Source organism: Varanus komodoensis, unplaced genomic scaffold (genome assembly GCF_004798865.1).
Source record: "Varanus komodoensis strain SLA01 unplaced genomic scaffold, ASM479886v1 scaffold79, whole genome shotgun sequence".
NCBI classification, from domain to species: Eukaryota; Metazoa; Chordata; class Lepidosauria; order Squamata; family Varanidae; genus Varanus; species Varanus komodoensis.
Genome location: NW_025336467.1, coordinates 9,805 through 31,109, shown reverse-complemented (window position 1 = coordinate 31,109; position 21,305 = coordinate 9,805). Strand labels below are relative to the sequence as shown.

Sequence of the window (21,305 nt, the reverse complement as noted above, 5' to 3'; positions counted from 1 at the left end):
CACTTATTCAGCTGCTTTTGGAAAAGAAAACTTTGGTGAATTCATAGTTCAGTTGCCTTTCAGTCTGAATGGGTGACAGGTTTGTGGATTTCTGCTTGGAGAACAAACACTGAACTCACTAGCAACAGCAAAGACATCTTCCTGGGCAACCTATATGCCTCACAACAGTCCTGCAGAGTAGGCCACTGTTATCCACAGACTGAGGCCTGAAACTAGGAGCCCTGCAGCAGCTACTCCCAAAATACCCCAGGGAGCATATGGCCAGGCGGTGTGAATTGCAGGTCTGACAATGCAGTCTCTCAGCCCTGGAACTGCATTAGATGTTTTGGTTTGTTTGGAAAAGGGCATGAAATATTTGAAGTTGGAAATCATTTGCTTTTCTTTCCCGCCCTGTGCAGCTGTTTATCCAGCCACAACCATCACCCCAGTAGCTCAGGCAATTCTTCAGCCCCTGCCAGTAATTCAGCAGCAGCGAGAGGGTAAGTCCGCTCTGGGTGCAAAGTGTGGGATGTGGATGGGATGGGGCACGTCACCATCCTGCCAATTTGTACAAATGCATCCAAACCCCCTCATGCAAACTCCAGTTCCAAAGAGGGGATGCTGGAGAAAAAGCATAACACAGAGAGAAAGGATTCACCAGCTCCTTAGAGCTCTCTTTATGAAGCTCCTTATTCCAGGAATTTGAACTTGGGTCTTGCTCATCCCCAACTGACACCTCACAGAAGCATTAGAAAAGACGTTTGATGTCGATTAATTTAGTCCTGTGCTGATGTGGGAAATCCAGTGCTACTGCATTTCTTATGGGAGGCTATCCAACTGCTGCTTTAAAATCTTATGTGCACCTTCTGAAGCAGTCTTTTCCATAGCTGAACAGCCAAAATCATACCAGCGCTGAGCTGGAATCCTGATTTGTAATCCCAACCCATTGGGATGGGCCTTCCTTCCTGCCAACACACTGCTGCATCTCTGCAACTGGAAGATGCAAACCATGACTTTAAAGTCAGAGAGCTCTGGCTGTTGGGTGGTGTAGACATTAAATATAAATGAATGAACAAACAACTTTTTTCATCTTCTCTTCTCCAGGGTAAATGTGCCCGGCACTAACCATTCTACCATATTGCCTCCCTGACTACAGGCCCAGAAGGATGCAATCTTTTTATCTACCATCTTCCTCAAGAGTTTGGCGACAACGAGCTGATGCAAATGTTCCTTCCATACGGGAATATCATCTCCTCCAAAGTGTTCATGGACCGGGCTACGAACCAGAGCAAATGTTTTGGTGAGTGATCCAAGAAGAGTGAGAGGCGAGTTGTGTGTGTGTGTGTGTGGATGGATAGACAGACGAACCCAGAAGACCTGGAAGATGCCAAGAAACCCACCACTGTCTCTTGGGCTGTTTTGGTGGCCATATTGAAGCAAAGATGGTGTTGAGTTGACTGTGATCTCACTTACCTGGGCTTCCACCTTTCAGGGGCTGGAGCTTGGATAAAGTCTCTTTTCTTACACTCAGTGGAAAATACCAGCCCTTTATATAAATATGGATGGAACCCATCACTGGATATAGGATTACTTGCACCAGTTGTATTGATTTCCATGGGAGCTCGGCATCCCAAGATTCTGGCATTATAAGGAGCAAATAAATAAATGGAGCCAATAAATAGAGAATTCTGGTCTGGATCAGATTATAGAATCCAGGTTGGATTCCTGAATACCCCAAGACAGAGTAGGTCAGCTTTTTCATCTCTGGCGCTCCGTATTTTGAGGGAAAGAATCCCTAATACAAAGCGTGTGAGTTAATAACAAGAATTATAGCAACGAATACACAGGGGAGTCTTGTGTTGACAACTCCCTTGTCTTTTTCAGGTTTTGTGAGTTTTGACAACCCTTCTAGTGCCCAAGCAGCCATCCAGGCTATGAACGGATTCCAGATTGGCATGAAAAGGCTGAAGGTGCAGTTGAAGCGACCAAAGGATTCGAGCAACCCCTACTGAAGGGTGCGTATGTGGGTGGGCAAGGGTGCCGTGCCATGTGATGTCCCAACCTGCTTCTGCTAAGGAGGAGCAAACCAGAAATACCTCTCTGTGCAAAAGTGGGCTTGTAGGGCTTTGCGGTGTCCCAAAGACCCCATCCGTGGCTCGTGCCCTGAAATGTCATTGGCACTCTGCCTCTGATCTGCAGAGGACCATGAGGACTAGCAGCTGTGGAGAGCCTTCTCTTTGAGGAATCTGTCCAATCTCCGTCCAGTCTCATGCAAATGGGTGCTCATCACAACATCCCATAGTTTAGCTATTTCCTGGGGGAAGAATTTCTTCCTTTCGTCTGCTCCGAACCTCCCTCTCATCAGCTTTGCTCCATGATCCCGAGCTGAGTGTGAAGAGAAACAAAGAAAATGTCTCCTGCCCACTTTTCCCACATCATTTTATGAAATTTTATACACTCCCATTCTTGTCTGTTTTCTGAGCTAAAGGGCCCCAGATCTGGTAACCTCTCAGGGGAGCTGCACCTGGTCCCGTTTTGTTGCCCTCCTCTGCGTTTTTTCCAACTCTGCACTGTCCCTTTTTGTGCAGAGCTTTCCAAGCATTGCTGCACCCTCCATTTACAAAAAAGACATCGAGGAGGCAGCGCTGTGTATGTTCTAGGCCTCCCAGTAGTCTCCAGTCAGCCCTGAGAGGGGCATGCTGGGAAGCGAGGACCTTTCTGCGTTTAATGATGCATAGGTTTGTACTTTAGGTATTGTCAGCTTCATTTTCTATTCCTTTCCTAATCATCCCAAACACGGAGCTGTTTACTGATGGGGGAATTGTATTGAGTGTAGCCATTCAATGCTGGCTGACAAAGAATTGTTCCGGTATCATAACTGAACACAGTTGTCTTCTGTCATCCACTTTTTACACCCATCTACCTCTTCACTAGGTTTGGGCCACCCACAATCGAAGCTTGAATGGTGTGGCTTGTTCTTGAACTGTGGGTTAGACAATAACACACTTGTAAGCACAAACAACCCACCTGCACATCCCAGGAACAAGCCATGGATTCCAAAGTGCATCTCTTTCCCAGTGGGTAAAAATGCCAGTTTTAAAAAATCATGCATTTTTCCTATTTGGGAAGGGGGGGAAAGGGAACTCATCTACAGGAATGCAGTGAGGTGAGGTGAGCTTTGAGGATGAATTCAGTGAGTTTGAACTTTGCATGTTGGACAATATCTACCTTGAACCCCCTTGCTTTTCCTTATTCAAGAGAGATAAACATCACTTTTCCAGTTAATGTCTTTCTTTTGTTTTAAAGAGTCTTCAAGATGATTTCCCGCCTTTCTTGGGGGGAACCAGAAAAAAACCCCCACCCTAATAACAGCGATCACCGCCATCTTGAACTCTTTACTAGAAAAAAGGATGCAGAGGATGTGAAAGCGGCCCCCATTCGGTTCTATGGTGGTGGCCTCCCAGCCAAGAACGGAGCGTGTGGATGAGACAGCTTCATTGTAATGGCACTCTTTCAATGCCGGCTTATTAGTTTAGAACATATGTATATAAATAGAAAGATCTATCTATATATCTATCTAGACAGGATATAGAAATATATACAACAGTCACTCTATTTTTCTTAGATGTTAAAAAATTGCAGGACCAAACTTTTCCTTCTTCTTCGGTGGCCAGCCAGGGGTAGATAGAAGTGGGACAAGAGATGTGCCTGATCCTTGAATTGTGTCAGAAAGGGCCTTAGAAGAAGACATGCCTGAGGTTTTGGACGGGAAGCAGACTCTTTCCTCCATTTGCACCCATTGCCAGGGGAGGAAATGTGACGACTGAAGTTCTGCTTCTCCAGGCTGCAAGACAACCACCGAGACACCACGGCCTAATTCGGAAGCTCCATGGATGGAGAAGAGTGCATGAAGTGCCTTTGCGGCAGCAAACATCGTGTCTTTGCCCAGATGGAAAACACGAGAAGGCTTTTTTTTTTTCTCAGCAGCCAAATATTCCTGACCAAATGGAGGGCTTAACCTTTCAGCATTCAAAGGACTGAAAAGAAACCTAACGTTTAAGGCTTACAACACTGCCTCCAGCAATGGACTTGACTTTTTCTGACTGTGTCATGGATATCCGACGTTTCCGGTGTGTGTGTGTGCATGTGCGTGTGTGTGAACTCGATTACACAAGAAGATGCAAGCCAGATGTTAATGCAGGACCGTTCGCTCTTTGACAGACCAATCAACTAGTATGCAACAGATACGTGTGTGTGTGTGTGTGTGTGTGTAAATACCTTATCTATACAGTGCGTCATCACAACACCGCACAGCCAAAGACCTGGCTGGTTCTTTCAAAATGGAGGCATGAAATGCCAGCCCCTTCCCATCTGGCGTGAGCTGCAGCCCATTCCTGTCACTTCGTGACTTCACCCCACCTTTGCGAGCCCTGGCCTGCCCCACCTGTTTCTTAGCTCCAAAGCAGTAACCCCACTCCTCCTGTATCCCCAGTAAATATGCAACAGGCTCTGGGAACTCACAAGCTGCGGGCATCCAAAGGAATGGCTGCCCATCCAGCTCACTCCCCCCTCTTCCGGGAGGTTCTGTTTAGCAGTCATACAGTAATGAGAAATATGCCCCTTTGTTACAGATCTGCCCAGTCCTTTATGAAAATGGTCCGGTCTCCCCTGCCCCGCCCTGCCCTTCCTGTGCCATGCGATTCTTCTCTTCTGCTTTCCCGCCATACTACTAAGCCTAACCTAACCTGCATCTTAGAAGTACTTTCAGAGCAGAGCCACTCAGAATCTCATGGGCTCGGCAGGATCCTTCATCTGTTCCCCCTTTATGCCACTTTCCCGTTTGCCTGCCCGGCGTTCCCTCACCTCTGCATTCCGCACTTCCTCATCGCACCCAGGCTGCTCGTGCTCCCCGTTCCAGGCCTCTCTCAGATGCAAAGCACATTTAAAGCTCACATTTTGACTTCTGTTGCAGGAAATCCGAGAGGCCCAAGGGTGGCCGTTTTACCAAAAGAAAAAGGGATCTTAAAAAAGAGAGCTACACACTTTCCCTGTGGAGCGAGTCAGAAATATGCCAGAATTTAGCTATATACTTAAAACATTCCTGTTATTGTGTGTATGTGTATGTGTGTGTGTGTGGGTTTGTGAGGGTCAAGAAGCGTCCTTCCAGGCAGTGGCGTGTTTTCTGGAACATCTCAAGGTAAGGCAAACTTGTTAGCCGCACTGATCCATCTTCTGGGCTCCTGCAGGTTGCAAAGGTGGGATGTGTGTTTGTGTGTTGTGGGGCAAGACAGGTGCACACCTGCAAGGCAAGGTGGTCAACCCACTGAGTCCTGGGCTGCGTGTGGCCATGCAGTGGCTCCTCCAGGGCTGGGCAGTGTTCCAGAGTTGAACCCAGGACCTGTTGCATGTGGAAGGGGCCAATCTGCAGCACCTTTTGGGACTCGGGTCCCAGTATTGGGGCACCCAGGCAGCGGGTCTGCAAGCCCTGAGTTTCTGCAGCATCCCTCAGGGGCCCAGATGTGGCTGGCCAGCAGCTTGTGGGTGCCAAGGCATTTCTCCCCCTGCTGGCTGCTTTGGGGGCTGCTGGGTGTTGGTGTGGGAGGCCAAATTCCAAGCAGAGCTGTGGCAAATGGCTTGGGCTCGGAGCCCGTGGGGCTCCTCATTCTTGGAGCCCTTTGGCAGAGTGTGGGGTTGTAAATCCAGCATGAGAAAAGTTTGTGTGTGTGTGTGCACAGGGAGGTCTGTTCCATTGATAACCTGGTGGCATGCACATTACTTTCCAGCTTTGAGTCAGTATGAAGCCGGTTCCTGTGAAAGCAGCCCCTTGTTCAGGATCATGAGGACTGGAACCTTGCTTGGTTTTAGGGGAAAGACTGTAGCTTAACAGGCAGGGCACATGCTTGGCACAGCAAAAGTCCTAGAGTCGTTTCTTGGTATCTGTGGGAAGGAGCGGGGCAGGATCGAGGCAGGGTGGGGTGGGGGTGGGGGAGAAGGAAAAATATGGATTCAGTATGTTCAGTTTAGCTTTTAACCTGTACTTTGGAGAAGCTGTCCATGGTCCTGGAACATTTTAGCACCATGGAGAGCACCATGGACGCTTAGATTAAAGCTCAGAGTGGAAACCGCTTCCCACTAATAGTGTAAAAAGGAAAAGGAAAGTAATTGCCAGGCTCCATGCAGCCAAAACTTGGCACTGCTGGTGCAAAACCGTTACTTCAAACAGCTTTTCCCCAATGGAGGGGGAGGATCACAGCTCTCATGGTCCCCAGACAGCATGGCTGCGGATGGCGGCAGCTGCAATCTCACGAACCTGAAGGGCACTAGATTGCAGAGATGTGGCTTAATAGATTTTATCTGAAATGAGAGCAATGTCTGCCAATACATTTGGCAGCCTACTTGAGATATTTCAGAGCAGAAAACATGAAGCAAATAAATACCGTATGGAAGAGGTGATGGCTGAATTCTGGAAAGTGAACTCCCTACTCCATTCCCTTCTAGGACCTGCCTTAGTATAAATGGCGTGTGAATTTCAAAGGGAGTTGTGTTAAGAGAGGGCTAACTTTTCAAACCAACACAGGCCACAAGCCAATATGCCGTTTGTGGGAGGGTGGACTGCACCATTGGCCACAAAAGTCAGCTTCCTGGGAAGCCCACATTTTTTTAGGAAAAAGCAGCAACAAATAGAAAGAGCAAGTTTCTAGTCCTCATCATGGCAAAGCCAAGCTTGGGAACAGCAGAAGCAGGAGAAGTGGGCAGGTAAGTTTTCCCCTGTGTTGGAGAGAGGATGCCTCACCGTGCCACCCTATACATGTTTATTCCGAAGGAAAATCTCTAACCTTCCGAACAGACATGCACGGGCATCGCAGCTTCGGTGTCTTTGCCCATCCCGCACAGCCAAATTGAAGAACATTATGCAAACTAGCTTTAAAAATGGCAGAATAACCTATGCAAAAAAAAAGGGGGAGTAGATATGGAGCTGAGATGCTTCTCCCGCTCCTGTGAGTGCAGCCTATCCCCCGTGCACAAGCTTGGACAATTCATGCACGGATTCCCAGGCCAGCCAGAACCCAATTATTTCAGTGGGCAGGCATGCTCCTGACATGCTAGATCCCAGCTCGTGTGGTGCTGTGGCGACCGGGCAATCCCCAGTTCAATCCGGCTTCTGCACAGAATCAGGAGGAGGGCTTAAAGCTGGCATGGCTTGTCCAAACTCAGTTTGCGGCACGGGGTTCTGAGACAGTCCGGCAAGCCCTGCGGCAGGGAAGGGTTGCGCCCTCTCTGCCAGGAGCAGAAGCGCAAGCCATGCCTGTTGCCCGTTTCCCTGAGCTGCACCCCGTCTTCCTCGTCCTGATCGGGACACCTGTTAAGCGCCTCCCTTTCCGCAGGAGCTTGTATGCAGCTGGTGCACTTGTGTGCGCGCTGCCTGAGGACCACCAAGCCCAGCGCACCCTCTCACTGCCCCCTGCACTTACACAGCTACTTTTCGTGGCGCAGTTGGGAGCTTAAGGGGCCCAGCTGCAATCCTTTGCACGCGTGTCTGGCAGTGGCTCATGTGATTCCTGGACCGGAGCATTGGTAGCAGCTCGATCTTATGCATGTGATGCAGGTCCCCTGGACGCCAGTGGGGCTTCCTCCTAGGTAGGTGTATCAGGTCAGCTGCAGCTGTCTCAGCAGCCTTAAGAAGCCACTATTCTCTCAGCCCTACCATTTCTGCAATGGATGCGTGATTGGAATTGTGAGTGCTGACCTCCCTTACCAGGGCTTTGGGAAGGGCAGGGCCAGGCAGAAGTCCTCGTCGTGCGTCAGGTGAGCCCCCAAAACTGGCAGGCCCTACTTAAGCCCCCTGCATTCAGCGGGTCCCCTCCCAAGAGACGTCGGGTGCCGTTTCCTGTCTGGGAAGCACTTTGGATGCTCACGAAAAGAGGAGCATCAAACAGAGTTCAACACGGCAAAGACAGAGGTGGTTTGAAAGTGCCCTCAAACCTAATGTGTGCCAAAACAACTGGGGGTGTTCCTTTCACTCCACGTAGGGCCCGATCTTTTTGTGTGTTTGGACATAAAGTGATCCTGGAGCTCTTGCAAGGTCCGCCAGACACTGAGAGATGGTGCACCACTTTCTGCCTAAGCAGGCATAGCGTTGTGCCCTTAGTGAGAAAAAGTCGGGCATGCATTGAAGATTCAAGTTGCTAGACCTCATTGAGAAGGTTCCCAACTGCCCCACAGCTGCAGTTTCATACCAGCTAAACTTCCCAGGTCTTCTAGGGGCCAGGTGTGTCTGCCTGGAATGTGTGCTTCTCAGAAAAACAGGTGAAGAAAGTGAGGGAGGCTGTATGAAACGGTGCGATTGACTTGTGAGGTGTGTGGTTCTTTTCTGTTTCCTTTTGTTTTTCTAAAGTCCACGTTTACAGCTGTAAATACAGGTTTTTTTATACTTAATCGTCAACTCTGTATGTGATTTGTATAATGTCGTTCTATTTCTGCTATGGAGTAATTTCATGATGGCTGAACCTTAATTTTGGACTTGAAAAAGAAATATATATATATAAAAATTTAGATATATAGATATATATACCTATATACCTTCCCCACACCCCTGTTTCCACCTTCAAAGGACATTTGAATTAGTCGAGTGAAATCAGGAGGAACTGAAGCACATGGGATAGACGCTTCCCCCTTCCTGCCTCTCCCGACCCCCATTTAGAAGTGTTGCTGCCAACAGTTTCGGATACTTGCAGGTGAACTATACCAATAGAAATGTGTTCAGCTTCTTGCTGTGGTCTAAAGAATCTTCTGACTTTTACTGAATAAATCTGAATTTATTTGAATAAATCTGGGCTGGACTGCAATGGGATCTGGTTCATGGGGTTTGAAAGCTCAGGTGACATCCATGCCTGAGAGGGAAACCCAGGTCTGGGTGGGGGGGCAGCAGGTTCGGCTCCTGGGGGTTCTTCGAAGGGCCTTAACTCTGCCCCCTCATTTGTTGTTGCTTGGAGATGCCACGTTTCTGTGCTGGCTTCCCCCACCCTAAAAGGCTGGATCCCCAAAGCTGAAGTACCTGCTGAAGAACGTCATGCTGAAATAGGTGCTGTGTTTTTATTTTTTTATTTTCACTCTGCCACTTTGCCCCTGACGGCATCTCCAAAATTTAATTCTGTCCTTGGACTGAGAGGGGTTCATCCCCCAGTTCCCCCTTAAAGATGGTCTTTCTCTTGAAGTGTTTTAGAGGCCGAGCTGTTTTATGCGTGAGTCTCTGCAGGAGGACCAAGAGCAAGATAAGGCGGAGAATTTCAGGGCAGCCAAAGCACTCTGTCCTTGCTGAAATCGGCCGTTAGCTTGAATTATGTCCAGCATTTGTATACACCTGAGGTGCAGGGGTGCTTCTGTGGGTCTTGAAGGACCCAAACACTGGGGCCCGGCCTAGGCTCCCCTCACCTTCCACCCCATGCTGACTCTGCAGTCAAAGGAGGAGAAAGGTGTTGCTGCAGGATGCAGGATTAAAGCAAGATCTGTTTGGCCCTTGGACATAGGCAGGGCTGTGGGCAAGCTCCCTGTGGGCAAGCACTTCTCTGCACATGCTCAGGGGCACACAGCACTAGAGGTTGGGGGGTTTCCAATAGAGGGGAAGCTGCAGCAATCCTGGGTGAGGACTGAGACCCCCAATTTCTGAGACCAGCAGCTACAGGGCCAGATGGTGAAAAGTGCTTTATTCGAAACCATGAGGACTGGAATCTCAGTCTTAGGAAAAGAGGCAAAGGGCTTGCCTCTCATGCAGAAGTCTCTGTGTGTATGTACAGTTCCAACCAGCAGGGTGCAGAGAATGGGGGACTGCAAGAAGAACCGTTTGCACAGGTTCTGGAATACAACTTTCTCAGCACATCGTCTGCTGGAACGGGGAGAAATCACTTCGCCTCCCATGCAAACACTGCAGAAGGTTCCGCCCCCACCTCCAAACACGACGTAAAAGAAAAAGAAGATCTGGCACACAAACTCAAGATGCTTGTTCTGGCATTCCTTGTGCGGGGGTGGGGTGGGGTGGCCACTTCTGTGCCCTCCTGCTGTATTCGGGGAACTTCTCCCAAGCAAGATGGCTGCCTTCCTGAGGGGTGGAGCCTGCAGGAGCTCAGGGGCGGAGCCACTCTTTCCCCCAACATTCCACCCCACGTTCTGTCATTGCAATGGCGCTTCGCCCCAAGGATGGAGTTCCCCAATTTGTTGGACTTTGACACCTCCATTCATTCCATCAGAGACTTTTGTAGTTTCAGTGATTGTCTTTCTATTATACTGGGAAACTGGGATGCAGTGCAGTCATCTGAGGTTCTGCAGTTCCCTTGGGGACATCGGGGCTTTGGGGGTGGGGGTAGGAAAGCTGCAGAAAGTAAAAACAAAATTAAAATGCCTTTATCAGAGACATGGCCACCTCATCCTCTGCCGTCCCCTCCTTCTTTTGCCATCTATTGTTCCCAGCATCAGGCTCTTCTCCAGGGAGTCCTTCCTTCTCATTAGGTGGCCAAAGTCTTTGAGTTTCATCTTCAGGATCTGGCCTTCTCAAGAGCAGTCAGGGTTGATCTCCTCTAGGACTGACAGGTTTGATCGCCTTGCGGTCCAAGGGACTCGCAGAGTCTCCTCCAGCACCACAATCCAAAGGCCTCAATCCTTTGGCGCTCAGCCTTCCTTATGGTCCAGCTTTCACAGCCATACATTGCAACTGGGAAAACCATCGCCTTGACTTTACGCACTTTTGTTGGCAGGGTGATGTCTCTGCTTTTTAGTATGCTGTCTAGATTGCCATAGCTCTCCTCCCAAGGAGCAAGCATGTTTTAATTTCTTGGCTGCAGTCACCATCTGCCATGATCTTTGAGCCTAAGAAAATAAAATCTGTGGTTACTTTTGTGTTGTATTTATTTATTTATAAAATTTGTATGCCATCCAATTACTTGTGTCTCTGGACGGCTTACAACATAGATAAATTGACATTCCACTCTGGCTGCAAATTAATAAAATACAACAATAAAATTCAGTATTAAAGCATATTAAAATATTGATTAAATAAAAAGGTCTTAACCTGGTGCCAAAAAATATGATGGCTCCAGGCGGACCTCTCTGGGGAGCACATTCCATAGGTGGGGCGCCACCGCAGAGAAGGCCTTCCTCCGGGTACTCTGTCTCCTAACGTCTTTCATGGAGTGTTCCCGGGGACGGCCTCTGCTGCTGATCTCAAGGGGCGGGAGGGCAAATAGGGAAGAAGGCATTCTCCTTTAGGTATCCCAGTCCCAAACCGTTTAGGGCTTTATAGGTCCAAACCAGCACCTTGAATTGGGCCCAGACTTCAACTGGAAGCCTGAAGAGCTGGTAGAGGACCAGTATTATATGAGAATAATGGCTGGTCCCCGACAGCATCCTGGCCGCTCTGTTTTGGATCAATGGAAGTATCTGGACTGTCTTCAAGGGCAGCCCCAAGTAGAGTGCATTAAAGAAATCCATCCGGGAAGTAACCAATGCGTGTGTTACTGTTGCTAGGCAATTCTCCAGGTAGGGACACAGCTGATAGATTAGCTGAAGCTGGAGGAAAGTGCTCCTCACCACCACTGTCCTTCCAAGGACAGCCCCCGGTCGAGGAGCACTCCCAAGTTGCGGACACTGTCCTTTAGAGGGAGTGCAACCCTGTCCAGGGCAAGGCCCAAGTCACCTACCCAGGAGCTTGAATCACCCACCAACAGAACCTCCATCTTGTCTGGATTGCGCTTCAGTTTATTGGCCCTCATCCAACCCATCACCTCATCCAGGCACCGATTCAGTACAGCCACTGCCTCACCTGGATTAGTTGTAAAAGAGAGGTAGAGCTGGGTGTCAACAGTGTACTGGTGACTCCGCAGCCCACACCTCCTGCTGACCTCTCCCGGTGGTTTCATGTAGATGTTGAATAGCAAGGGGGACAAAATAGAGCCCTGTGGACCCCATGGCAGAGCTGCCATGGCCCAGAGCCACAGTCCCCCAGCACCACCTTCTGGAATCGGCCGTTGAGATAGGAGTGGAACCACTGAAAAGCAGAGCCTCCAACTCCCAATCCCACTGGCCTATCCAGAAGGATGCCATGGTCGATGGTATCGAAAGCCACTGAGAGGTCCAGGAGAACCAACAGGGATGCACTCCCCGTCCCTCTCCCTGCACAGGCCATCCTACAGGGCGACCAAGGCAGATTCAGTACTGTACCCGGGTCTGAAGCCAGACTGAAATGGGTCCAGATAATCAGTCTCATCCAAGAGTACCTGGAGCTGTCCTGCCACCACCTGTTCCAACACCTTGCCCTGAAATGGGATGTTGACCACCTGTCTATAATTGGCGGCCATCTCTGGATCCAGAGACGCCTTCTTTAGGACAGGCCTGATTACCAAAAAGAGCGGGCAACCAGCCGTCCCTCAGAGAGGCATTAATAACCTCCTGGATCCAGGAACCAACCCCGTGTTTGGCTTTGGTCAGCAGCCACGAAGGGCAAGGGTCAAGTAAGCAGGTGGTAGGACGTACTTGTCCAAGCACCTTGTCCACATCATCGGGCCGCATTAACTGAAATTCATCCATTAATACCTGTGGGGAGACGCCAATGGCCCTGTCTGGTCAGGGTCATTGTGAATCAATTGTGAATCAATTGTGGAGTCCAGCTCGTGATGAATCTGAGCGATTTTCTCCTTGAACTGCTGGGCAAAGTCGTCACTGTGGGCCATCGATGGTGGCACAGGATCTTTTTTAGGGCCTGGATGTATTAGCCCATGTACCTCTCAGAAAAGCTACACTGGACAGCACTTTGAGGAGGCAATGGAAGTGGAGAAGAATTCCTTCTTCGCCACCCTTACCGACACAACATAGACTCGATAATGAGCTCATAAGCATGTTCGGTCAGATTCATCCCATGATTTCCTCCACCTGTGCTCTAGACTTCTCCCAACCCGCTTCATCACCTGGTCAGGAAGTCTCTCCAATTCAGATGTAAACCATGGAGATGGATGGTCTCTGCTTGGCAGGAGATGACGCTTAGGGGCGATCGTGTCAATAGCCCTGGTCATTTCCCCATTCCACAGTTCGACCAGAGCATCGACAGGAGCACCAGTCTTGTCAACCGGAAACTCCCCCAGGGCCTTCAGGAATCCATCCGGATCCATCTGGCTCCAGGGGTGGACCAATACAATCGGGTCCACACCCTTACACAGGGAAAGGCCGCTCTCGAGCTCAAACCTTATGAGGAAGTGATCTGACAATGAAAAGGGTGTCAAGCTTACGTTCCTCACCCTCAGACCACCCTCTTCCTGCCCCGTCGAGAAAACCAGGTCCAGAGTGTGTCCACATTCATGGGTCGGGCCAATGACATGTTGAGACAGCCCCATGGCCGCCATGGAGGCCATGAAGTCCTGGGCCACCCCGGTCAGAACACGCTCGGCATGGAGATTGAAGTCCCCCAGGACCAACATCCTGGGGGTCCTCAACACCAGGTCTGAGACGATCTCCGTCACTCAGGCAGGGAGTCTGCTGGGCAGGAGGGTGCACAGTACATCAGCAATCTGTCTCGGTCGCCCAGAGCCAGGTATAAGCACTCTAGACCTGGTCTTGAGGGAACAGAAAGCCCCGTGAGGGAAATTGAGGCTCGGTGAAATAAAGCTAGTTGTAGAACTTGATTGTGTCAGGTGTAACAAGGATTTCTGCTGCCACCATGTGGCAATCAGGAGAATTTCAGCGCTATCCTTATCTCAAACATTATGAGATATTTTTGTAATTTTTTTGCAACTCGATCATGTAATTTTCCAGCGTGTACTTTTGTAGACGACAACGTCATGTTGCAATCTCACATCAAATAAATGTACCTATGCGCTCACTAGCACCTTCATGGCTTCCGTTTTACGACAGTCTGCAGTTTCCAGTGTGTGACTGTTCATTTCGGCAGGACGCGCTCTGTAGCTTCCATCTGTCCCATCCCACAGGGGCAGAGGAACTCTGAGCAGGGGGTCTTATCATACCGTCCCCCCAAAACCGCCAAGGGAAGTCTGCTAACGTGGGCCAAGTAAAAGCCCTTTTGTGTACATGCCGTTCCCCTCATTCGAGATGGGTGCAGCTACTGCAATGCACCCACAGTCCTCCCTAAGAGAGGATTCTGGGGCACTTCTGGGATCACTTTGTCTTGGAGTGCCTGCTCTGAGCTGCTTGATGGTTTCCCTTGCCTGTTCAAAGCCCACATTTAGTAGAGACCACAGGGGAAGGCCCAAGACAGGTATTTTTGGCTTGATTGATGTAATCCAGTTGGATTTGAAATTGTCTTGCAAGTTAGTGGAGCAAGGCCAGCACGGAAGTATTCCAATCTGAGCCAGTGCACAAGGACAACCCCCCAGATACTAGTTTCAATTTTCATTTGACTGGTCTCTAATCTTAACTTGGCACTGGAGACCTCTGTAGGAAAGCCAGCATTGCCCTTAGAAATTTAGATTGAACACATTGTAGCACATGGCTATCCGGGAAAGACCCCAACTGAGATCCATACATTAGCTGAGCTACTACTTTTGCTTGGTAGAACTGGAGGGTTCGGAGGATATACTGAATTGTATAGAGCTTCTCTGGGTGTTTCACGACACAAAATTGTCCTTGCGCCTTCCTGGAGCCTTTCCTTGTAGGACCACACCTAAATGTTTGAACTGGGAAACCTGATCAATCTTGTGTAGATATATTATCCACGATGCAGGCTTTGTTTTTTCCTCAACGGTCACGATTTTTGGTTTCTGATAGTTATTTATCAAAACTTCTTCCTTGCAATATTCAGTCGGCTTCTGCAGTGCTCTTGTGAGCCCGACTGCAGCCCTTGAAATAACAGCTGCATCATCTGCTTATTGTAGTACATGCCTCCCTGTGAATTTGGAGGGAGGGGAAGATGGATGTGGTTTAGACGGTACGCCAGTTGATTGAAAGGAAAGTTGAATAAAAATGGAGCAAGAATGCAGCCCTGATTGACCCCTTTTTGAGTTGCAACAGCATTTGAAGGTGACCATGCACGCTACCTCTGACCTTGAGGGAGGTCCCTCTTTCCATCTCTTCTGCAAGGGCTCTTCACCTTGTAGAGACCCTAATTTCTGAGCCTGGAAACTGTGAGGCCAGATGCAGCTCCCATGGGAAATCCGCTCACTGCGGACAGTTTGGGACCCACTTCTGGGGACATTTACAGCTCAGGGCCAAACTTGCACATTGAAAGGACCTGGCCGTGGACAGACAACCAGTACCTGTCCATTCAGGTGACCGGCATCCCTGTGGTTCTGGGCTCGGGGGTTACAGCAACCTGCAATATGATCCAACTCACTATGGGTCCCTCGCAGTGGCCCTGAAATACTTTGGTGGATTAACTTTTAAAAAGCACAGCACAGGTTTCCTTCAATGGATATTCTTTTTGCACAAGATTTTCACTAAGAGTCTGAGCTTTGCAAGGAGACCAAGCTCATCTGTACTAGCCCTGATTCTGGATCCTCAATTTGGAGGGAGGTGAAGATTGATGTAGTTTAGCTGGAACACCAGTTAATTGAAAGGAAAGTTGAATAAAAGGGGCAAGAATGCAGCCTTGTGTGACCCCTTTTTGTTTTTGAACAGCATTTGCAGGGTGACCCTGCGCACTGCACCTGGCATTGAGGGAGGTCCATCTATGGATATCTTCTCTATAGAACAGCAACTGTGGCACCAGATGCAGCTTCCACATCAAGTCCACTCACTGTGGACTGTCTGGGAACCCACATTTGTAGACTCAGTTCCCAACTGGCCAAATAACAGGGCCTGGCTGCCGAGAGACAGTTAGTAGCTGCGCATTTGGTTGACCAGCGTCCTCGTGGTCCTGGGTTCAGGGCCTTCAGCTTGTATCAAGGTAATCCAACTCGCTTCAGGTCCCTCCCTGGAGTCCTGCAATCGTTTGAGGGACTTTGGGGATACAAGCAGCTATGAATGTATCCGAGCCCCTTTGATCTCCCTGAACTGCTGACCAGGCACCAGAGAGTGCACAGCTCGACCTGCACTCAAGGAGAGCCCTGTGTAATGTGAGGATGACTCAACACCGAAGGGGTTTCCTCTGTGCTGGAGAAATTGACTGTGCTGGCATAACAAGGGCAGCTGCTCCATCTGGTGGCAACCGGAGGAATTTCAGAGCATCCAATTGCGGCCCTGTGAGAATTAATATAATGCAATCATGCAACTAATGTCCACTGGTTTCTTATTTGAAGATAGCGATGGCTCTGAAAAAGGCATTGTAATTTTATTTTTACTTTCTGCAGCTTTCCTACCCCACCCCAAAAATCCCCGTGTCCCCAGGAGGACTGCAAACCCCCCAAATGACTGCACAGGATACAAGTTTACAGGATACTAGTACAGAACAAAGAGTATAATTCAAACTCTACACAAGTCTCTGATGGAATAAACTGAGTTATCAAAGATACATAGAAAGATAGATGGATAGTTAGATAGCTTGATAGATTAAAGTTTGTTATGATTAAAGACCAGCTCAATTCAAATAAATCTGGGTTCGAGTCCCCACTCAGCCATGGAGCCAACTGGGTGACTTTGGGCCAGTCATACTTTCTCAGCCCAACCTACCTCACAAGGTTGTTGTTATGGGGATAAGATGGAGGAGGAGAATGATGTAAGCTGCCTTGAGCCCTTTGTGGGAAAAAGGCAGGATATAAATCGATAAATAAATAAATAAATGAAATTTTAAAAATAAGTTAATAGATTAAGGGTTATCGGTCCTAAAACCCCAGCTGGATTAGCAAATACTTCGACACAAAATCCTGCCATCATCATTTATATCAGTCTTATTTATTTATTTAAAGTTTTTGTATGCTGTCCCCTTGCTATATAGCCTCGGGACAGCTCACGTAAATAAACAAATATAATACAGATACAGTTAAAACTCAGAAACATCCTGGCTGCACAATTAAAACCTATAAATACTATACGTTAAAATATTGTTTGAATAAAAAGGTCTTAGCCTGGCACCGAAAAACAAATAACGATGGCACCAGGTGGGCCTCTCTGGGGAGTGCATTCCATAAGTGGGGCGCCACCGCAGAGAAGGCCCTCCTCCGGGTACTTTGCCTCCTGATGTCTCTCCCGGAGGGCTCCCGGAGGAGGGCCTCTGCTGCTGATTTCAGGGGGCGGGAGGGCAAATATGGAAGCAGTCTTCCCGAGGAAGAGACATTCCCAGATATTCCTTTTGCCCAGCTAGGTAGGGCAACACTCCCTAAGGATCCATCTTCAGACTCCCGTCGCAGCCACAAGTACTTCAGCAACACTGCCTGTTAGTGCATTAGTGTCAGGCAGCAGTATCAGAGATAAATTGTTCCATAGGCCTCAAGGAGCCAAGGTTCAATTTGGATGCCAGGAAGTACTTCATGACGGTTGGGATCCAAAGGGTATGGGATGGGCTTCCACGGGAGGTGGTTGAGGCCCCATCACTGGGGGTGTTCATGAATAGGCTGGACATGCACATGGTGGGCATGTCGTGAGCGGAGCCGGCTGGAGCTGGGGGTCAGACTAGATGCCCAGGAGGCCTCTTCTGACTGGCTCCGTTTCTATGTTAGTGGAGCAAGGCCCCTGGGACATATATCAATCTGAGCCAGTGTGCAAGGATAGCTCCCCAATTTTAATTTGACCAGTCTTTAATCTTGTTTTTGTATTGGAGGCCTCTCTAGGAACACCCAGCATTGCCCTCAGAAATTTTGATTAAACACATTGTAGTACTTGGGTATTCCAGAAAGAACCCAATTGAGATCCGTACAGTAGTTGAGCTAGTGCATTGCTTGGTATAATTGGGGGGCTAGGGGGATATAGTGGCTACCTTTAGAGTTCATGAATTGTTTTATGGGTGATGAGTTTCTCTGGGCGGTTAGTGCCACATAATTCACCATGGGCCTTCCTGGAGCCATTTGCTTGTAGGTCTACACCAGAATATTTTAATTGGGAGCCCTGCTCAATCTTGTGCTGATTTATCTCCCATGATCGAGGTTTGGTCTCTTTGGAAAGGTCATGATTTTTGTTTTTTTGATAGCTAATTGCCAGATTTTTTTTTCTTGCAATCTTCAGTCAGCTTCTGGAGTGCTCTTATGAGCCCAAGTGGAATCCTTTTTTTATAATAAGTTTTATTTGAAATTATAATCTTAAAAACAAAGAAAAACTAAAAACAACATCAATCATCAAAAACATCAGGCCTGCTGGGTCAGCCCTCACATTTTTTTCCATTTATGATAACTTAAAAACATATTTAAATCTGTGCGAAGTCCCGTTTCTCTAGCCAATAATAAAAAGAGTCCTAAGTTTGATAGAAATCAGCATCTTCTTTCTCCTTCAATGACAAAGTCAATCTATCCATTTCTGCACAGTCCAAGATCTTTTTTAGAACCAATTCGTCAGTGGGCAGTTCTTCACTTTTCCAGCGATGGGCAAATGCAATCCTCGCCGCAGTGATTACATGTAAAATCAAGTACATTTCTTGTTTACTAATGTCCACAGGTATAATGCCTAATAAGAAGACTTCAGGTTTAAAAGCTAAAGGTTTTTGTAACATTTCCTCAAGCCATTTATGTATTTTAATCCAGTATTTTTCGTGTTATTGCAAGTCCACCACATATGATAGAAAGTACCCAATTTATGTTTACATTTCCAACATCCATTTGACATATTTGGAAACATCTTAGCTAATCTATTTGGTGACAGATACCATCTATAAAGCATTTTATACAAGTTTTCTTTATACAAAGTTGCTAATGTTACCTTGATATTTCTCTCCCACAGCTTTTGCCATTTTTCTAATTCAATATTATATCCAAAGTTTTGTGCACACATTATCATAGTTTCCAAGTGGAATCCTTGGAATACTACCTGCATCACCTGCATAGAGTAATATTTATACGCCTCTCCGCGATTTTGGGGGAGCGGTGAAGATCGATGCAGTTTAGCTGGTCAAGCAGGGAGCAGATATTTATTTATTTAAAACATTTATATGCCATCCTTCACTATCGCATCTCAGCAGAAATCACAAGATTAAAACCAATTACCATAAAAATATCAATAAAATAATAAATAAAATTACCAAAAACCAATACAAATGAATCAAAACAAAACAAAGTGACTGTGAATCATTAAAAATGCTAGTTTTCAAAATAATGATTCAATAAAAAGGTTTTAACCTGGTGTTGAAAAGAATATAGGCTCGGCACCAGGCAAAGCTCCCTGGGGAGTGTATTCCATAATCTGGGCACCACCACAGAAAAGGCCCTGTTCCAAGTAGATGTCTTTTTTATCTTTTTTAGGGAGGGTTCTCTGAAAAGGGCCTCTCCCACTGAAGATCAAGAGGGTGTGTAAGGAAGAAGACTGCAAGGTATCCTGGTCCCAAGCCATTGAGGGCTTTATAGATCAAAACAAGCACCTTGAATTGGGCCCAATCTTCAACTGGAAACCAGTGGAACTGGTAGAGGACTGGCGTTATAAGAGAGTAGTAGTGAGTCCCTGTCAGCAGCCTGGTCACTCTATTTTGTACCAGCTGAAGTATCCAGACTGTATTTAAGGGCAGCCCCATGTAACACTGCCATTTTCTAGGGCAGCGTGTTACAGTAATCCAACCAGGAGTTTACCAAAGCATGAATCACTGTTGCTAGGCAGTGCTCGTCCAGGAAAGGATGCAGCTGATGGACCAGCCGAAGCTGTAGGAAAGCTTGCCACTGCTGTCACCTGGGCTTCCAGGGACACCTCCGGGTCGAGAAGCACTCCTAAGCTGCAGACCCTGTCCTTTAGAGGGAGTACTACCCCATCCAGGACAGGATCAAAATCACTTACGTGAAAACCCAAACCGCCCACCAAAAGGACCTCCATCTTATCTGGATTGAGGCTTATTTTGTTGGCCCTCATCCAGCCTATTACTTCAGCCAGGCACGGGTTCAGTACAGCCACTGCCTCTCTTGGAGTAGATGTAAACCAGCTGGGTGTCATCAGCATACTGGTGACTTGGCAGCCCAAACCTCCTGCTGACCTCTCCCGGCTGTTTCATGTAGATGCTAAATAGCATGGGGGACAAAATAGAGCCTTGAGGAACCCCATGGCACAACTGCCACAGTGCAGAGCTATAGTCCCCCAGCACCACCTTCTGGAATCGGCCACTGAAATAGGAGTGGAACCACCGTAATGCGGTGCCTCCAACTCCCAGTCCCGCTAACCTATCCAGAAGGATGCCATGGTCGATGGTATCGAAAGCTGCTGAGAGGTCCAGGAGGACCAACAGGGACGCACTCCCCCTGTCCTTCTCCCTGCACAGGTCATCGTACAGGCTGACCAAGGCAGATTCAGTACCATACCTGGGTCTGAAGCTGGACTGAAAAGGGTCCAGATAATCAGTCTCATCCAAGAGTGCCTGGAGTTGTCCCGCCACCACACGCTCCAACACCTTGCCCAGAAACGGAGTATTGGCCACGGGTCAAAAGTTGGCGGCCACCTCTGGGTCCAGGGATGACTTCTTCAGGGTACGACCTGTTTCTCCCTCAGCGAGGTGCTCATATCCTCCTGGACCCAGGGACCTATCCCATAACTGGCTTCCTTAAGTAGCCAAGAAGGGTAAGGGTCCAGGAAAAAGCTGGTAGGATGTACCATCCCAAGCATCTTCTCCACATCCTCAGGCCACATCCAACAATGATGTACCAGACGGCACTCTGGAAGCTTTGCCTACTGGACCGATATCAACAGTGGATTCCAAATCGAGGCCAATCTAAGCTCTTTATTTTCCTTAAAGTGCTGGGCAAAGTCATCACAGTGAGCTGCCGGAGGTGCAACCACATCTTTTTCCCGGCCAGAGTGTGTTTGGCCTCGCACTACCTGGGAAAGCTCTGCTGGAGAGCATGGTGAGGAAGCAACGGAAGCAGAGATGAATTGAGTCTTTGCCACCCTCACCAACACAGCACACAAGTGTGTTTGCTAATATTCATCCCGAGATTTCTTCCACCTGCTCTCTAATCGTCTCGCAGCCTGCTTCAGCACCCGCAACTCAGGCGCACACCATGGTGCCAAGCAGGCTCTGCTAGGCAGGAGAGGGCACTTAGGCGCGATCATGTCGATTGCCCTGCTTATCTCTCTATTCCATGAATCAACAGGGGCATCAACAGGAGCACCAGCTTTATTAACCTGAAAATCCCCAGAGCCCTCAGGAATCCACCTGGATCCATCCGGGTATGGGGGCGGATCATTTTAATAGGTCCAGTGCCCTTCTGGAGGGAGAGATCAGCCCTGAGTGCAAACCACTGATGGACATGTCTAACTATGACAAAGGAGTACCC

General features: G+C 48.3%; 1 protein-coding gene across 1 annotated transcript in view; it reads left to right on the top strand.

Annotated features, from left to right (window-relative positions):
- Window positions 1-1,991, top strand: part of CELF5 (CUGBP Elav-like family member 5) — a 51,778-nt gene extending 49,787 nt beyond the window's left edge. The window contains exons 10-12 of the mRNA XM_044453422.1: window positions 399-479; window positions 1,136-1,279; window positions 1,864-1,991. Of these exons, the coding sequence (XP_044309357.1) occupies window positions 399-479; window positions 1,136-1,279; window positions 1,864-1,991 (353 nt within the window). The remainder of the gene's footprint in view (window positions 1-398; window positions 480-1,135; window positions 1,280-1,863) is intronic.
- The last annotated feature ends 19,314 nt before the right edge of the window (window positions 1,992-21,305 follow it).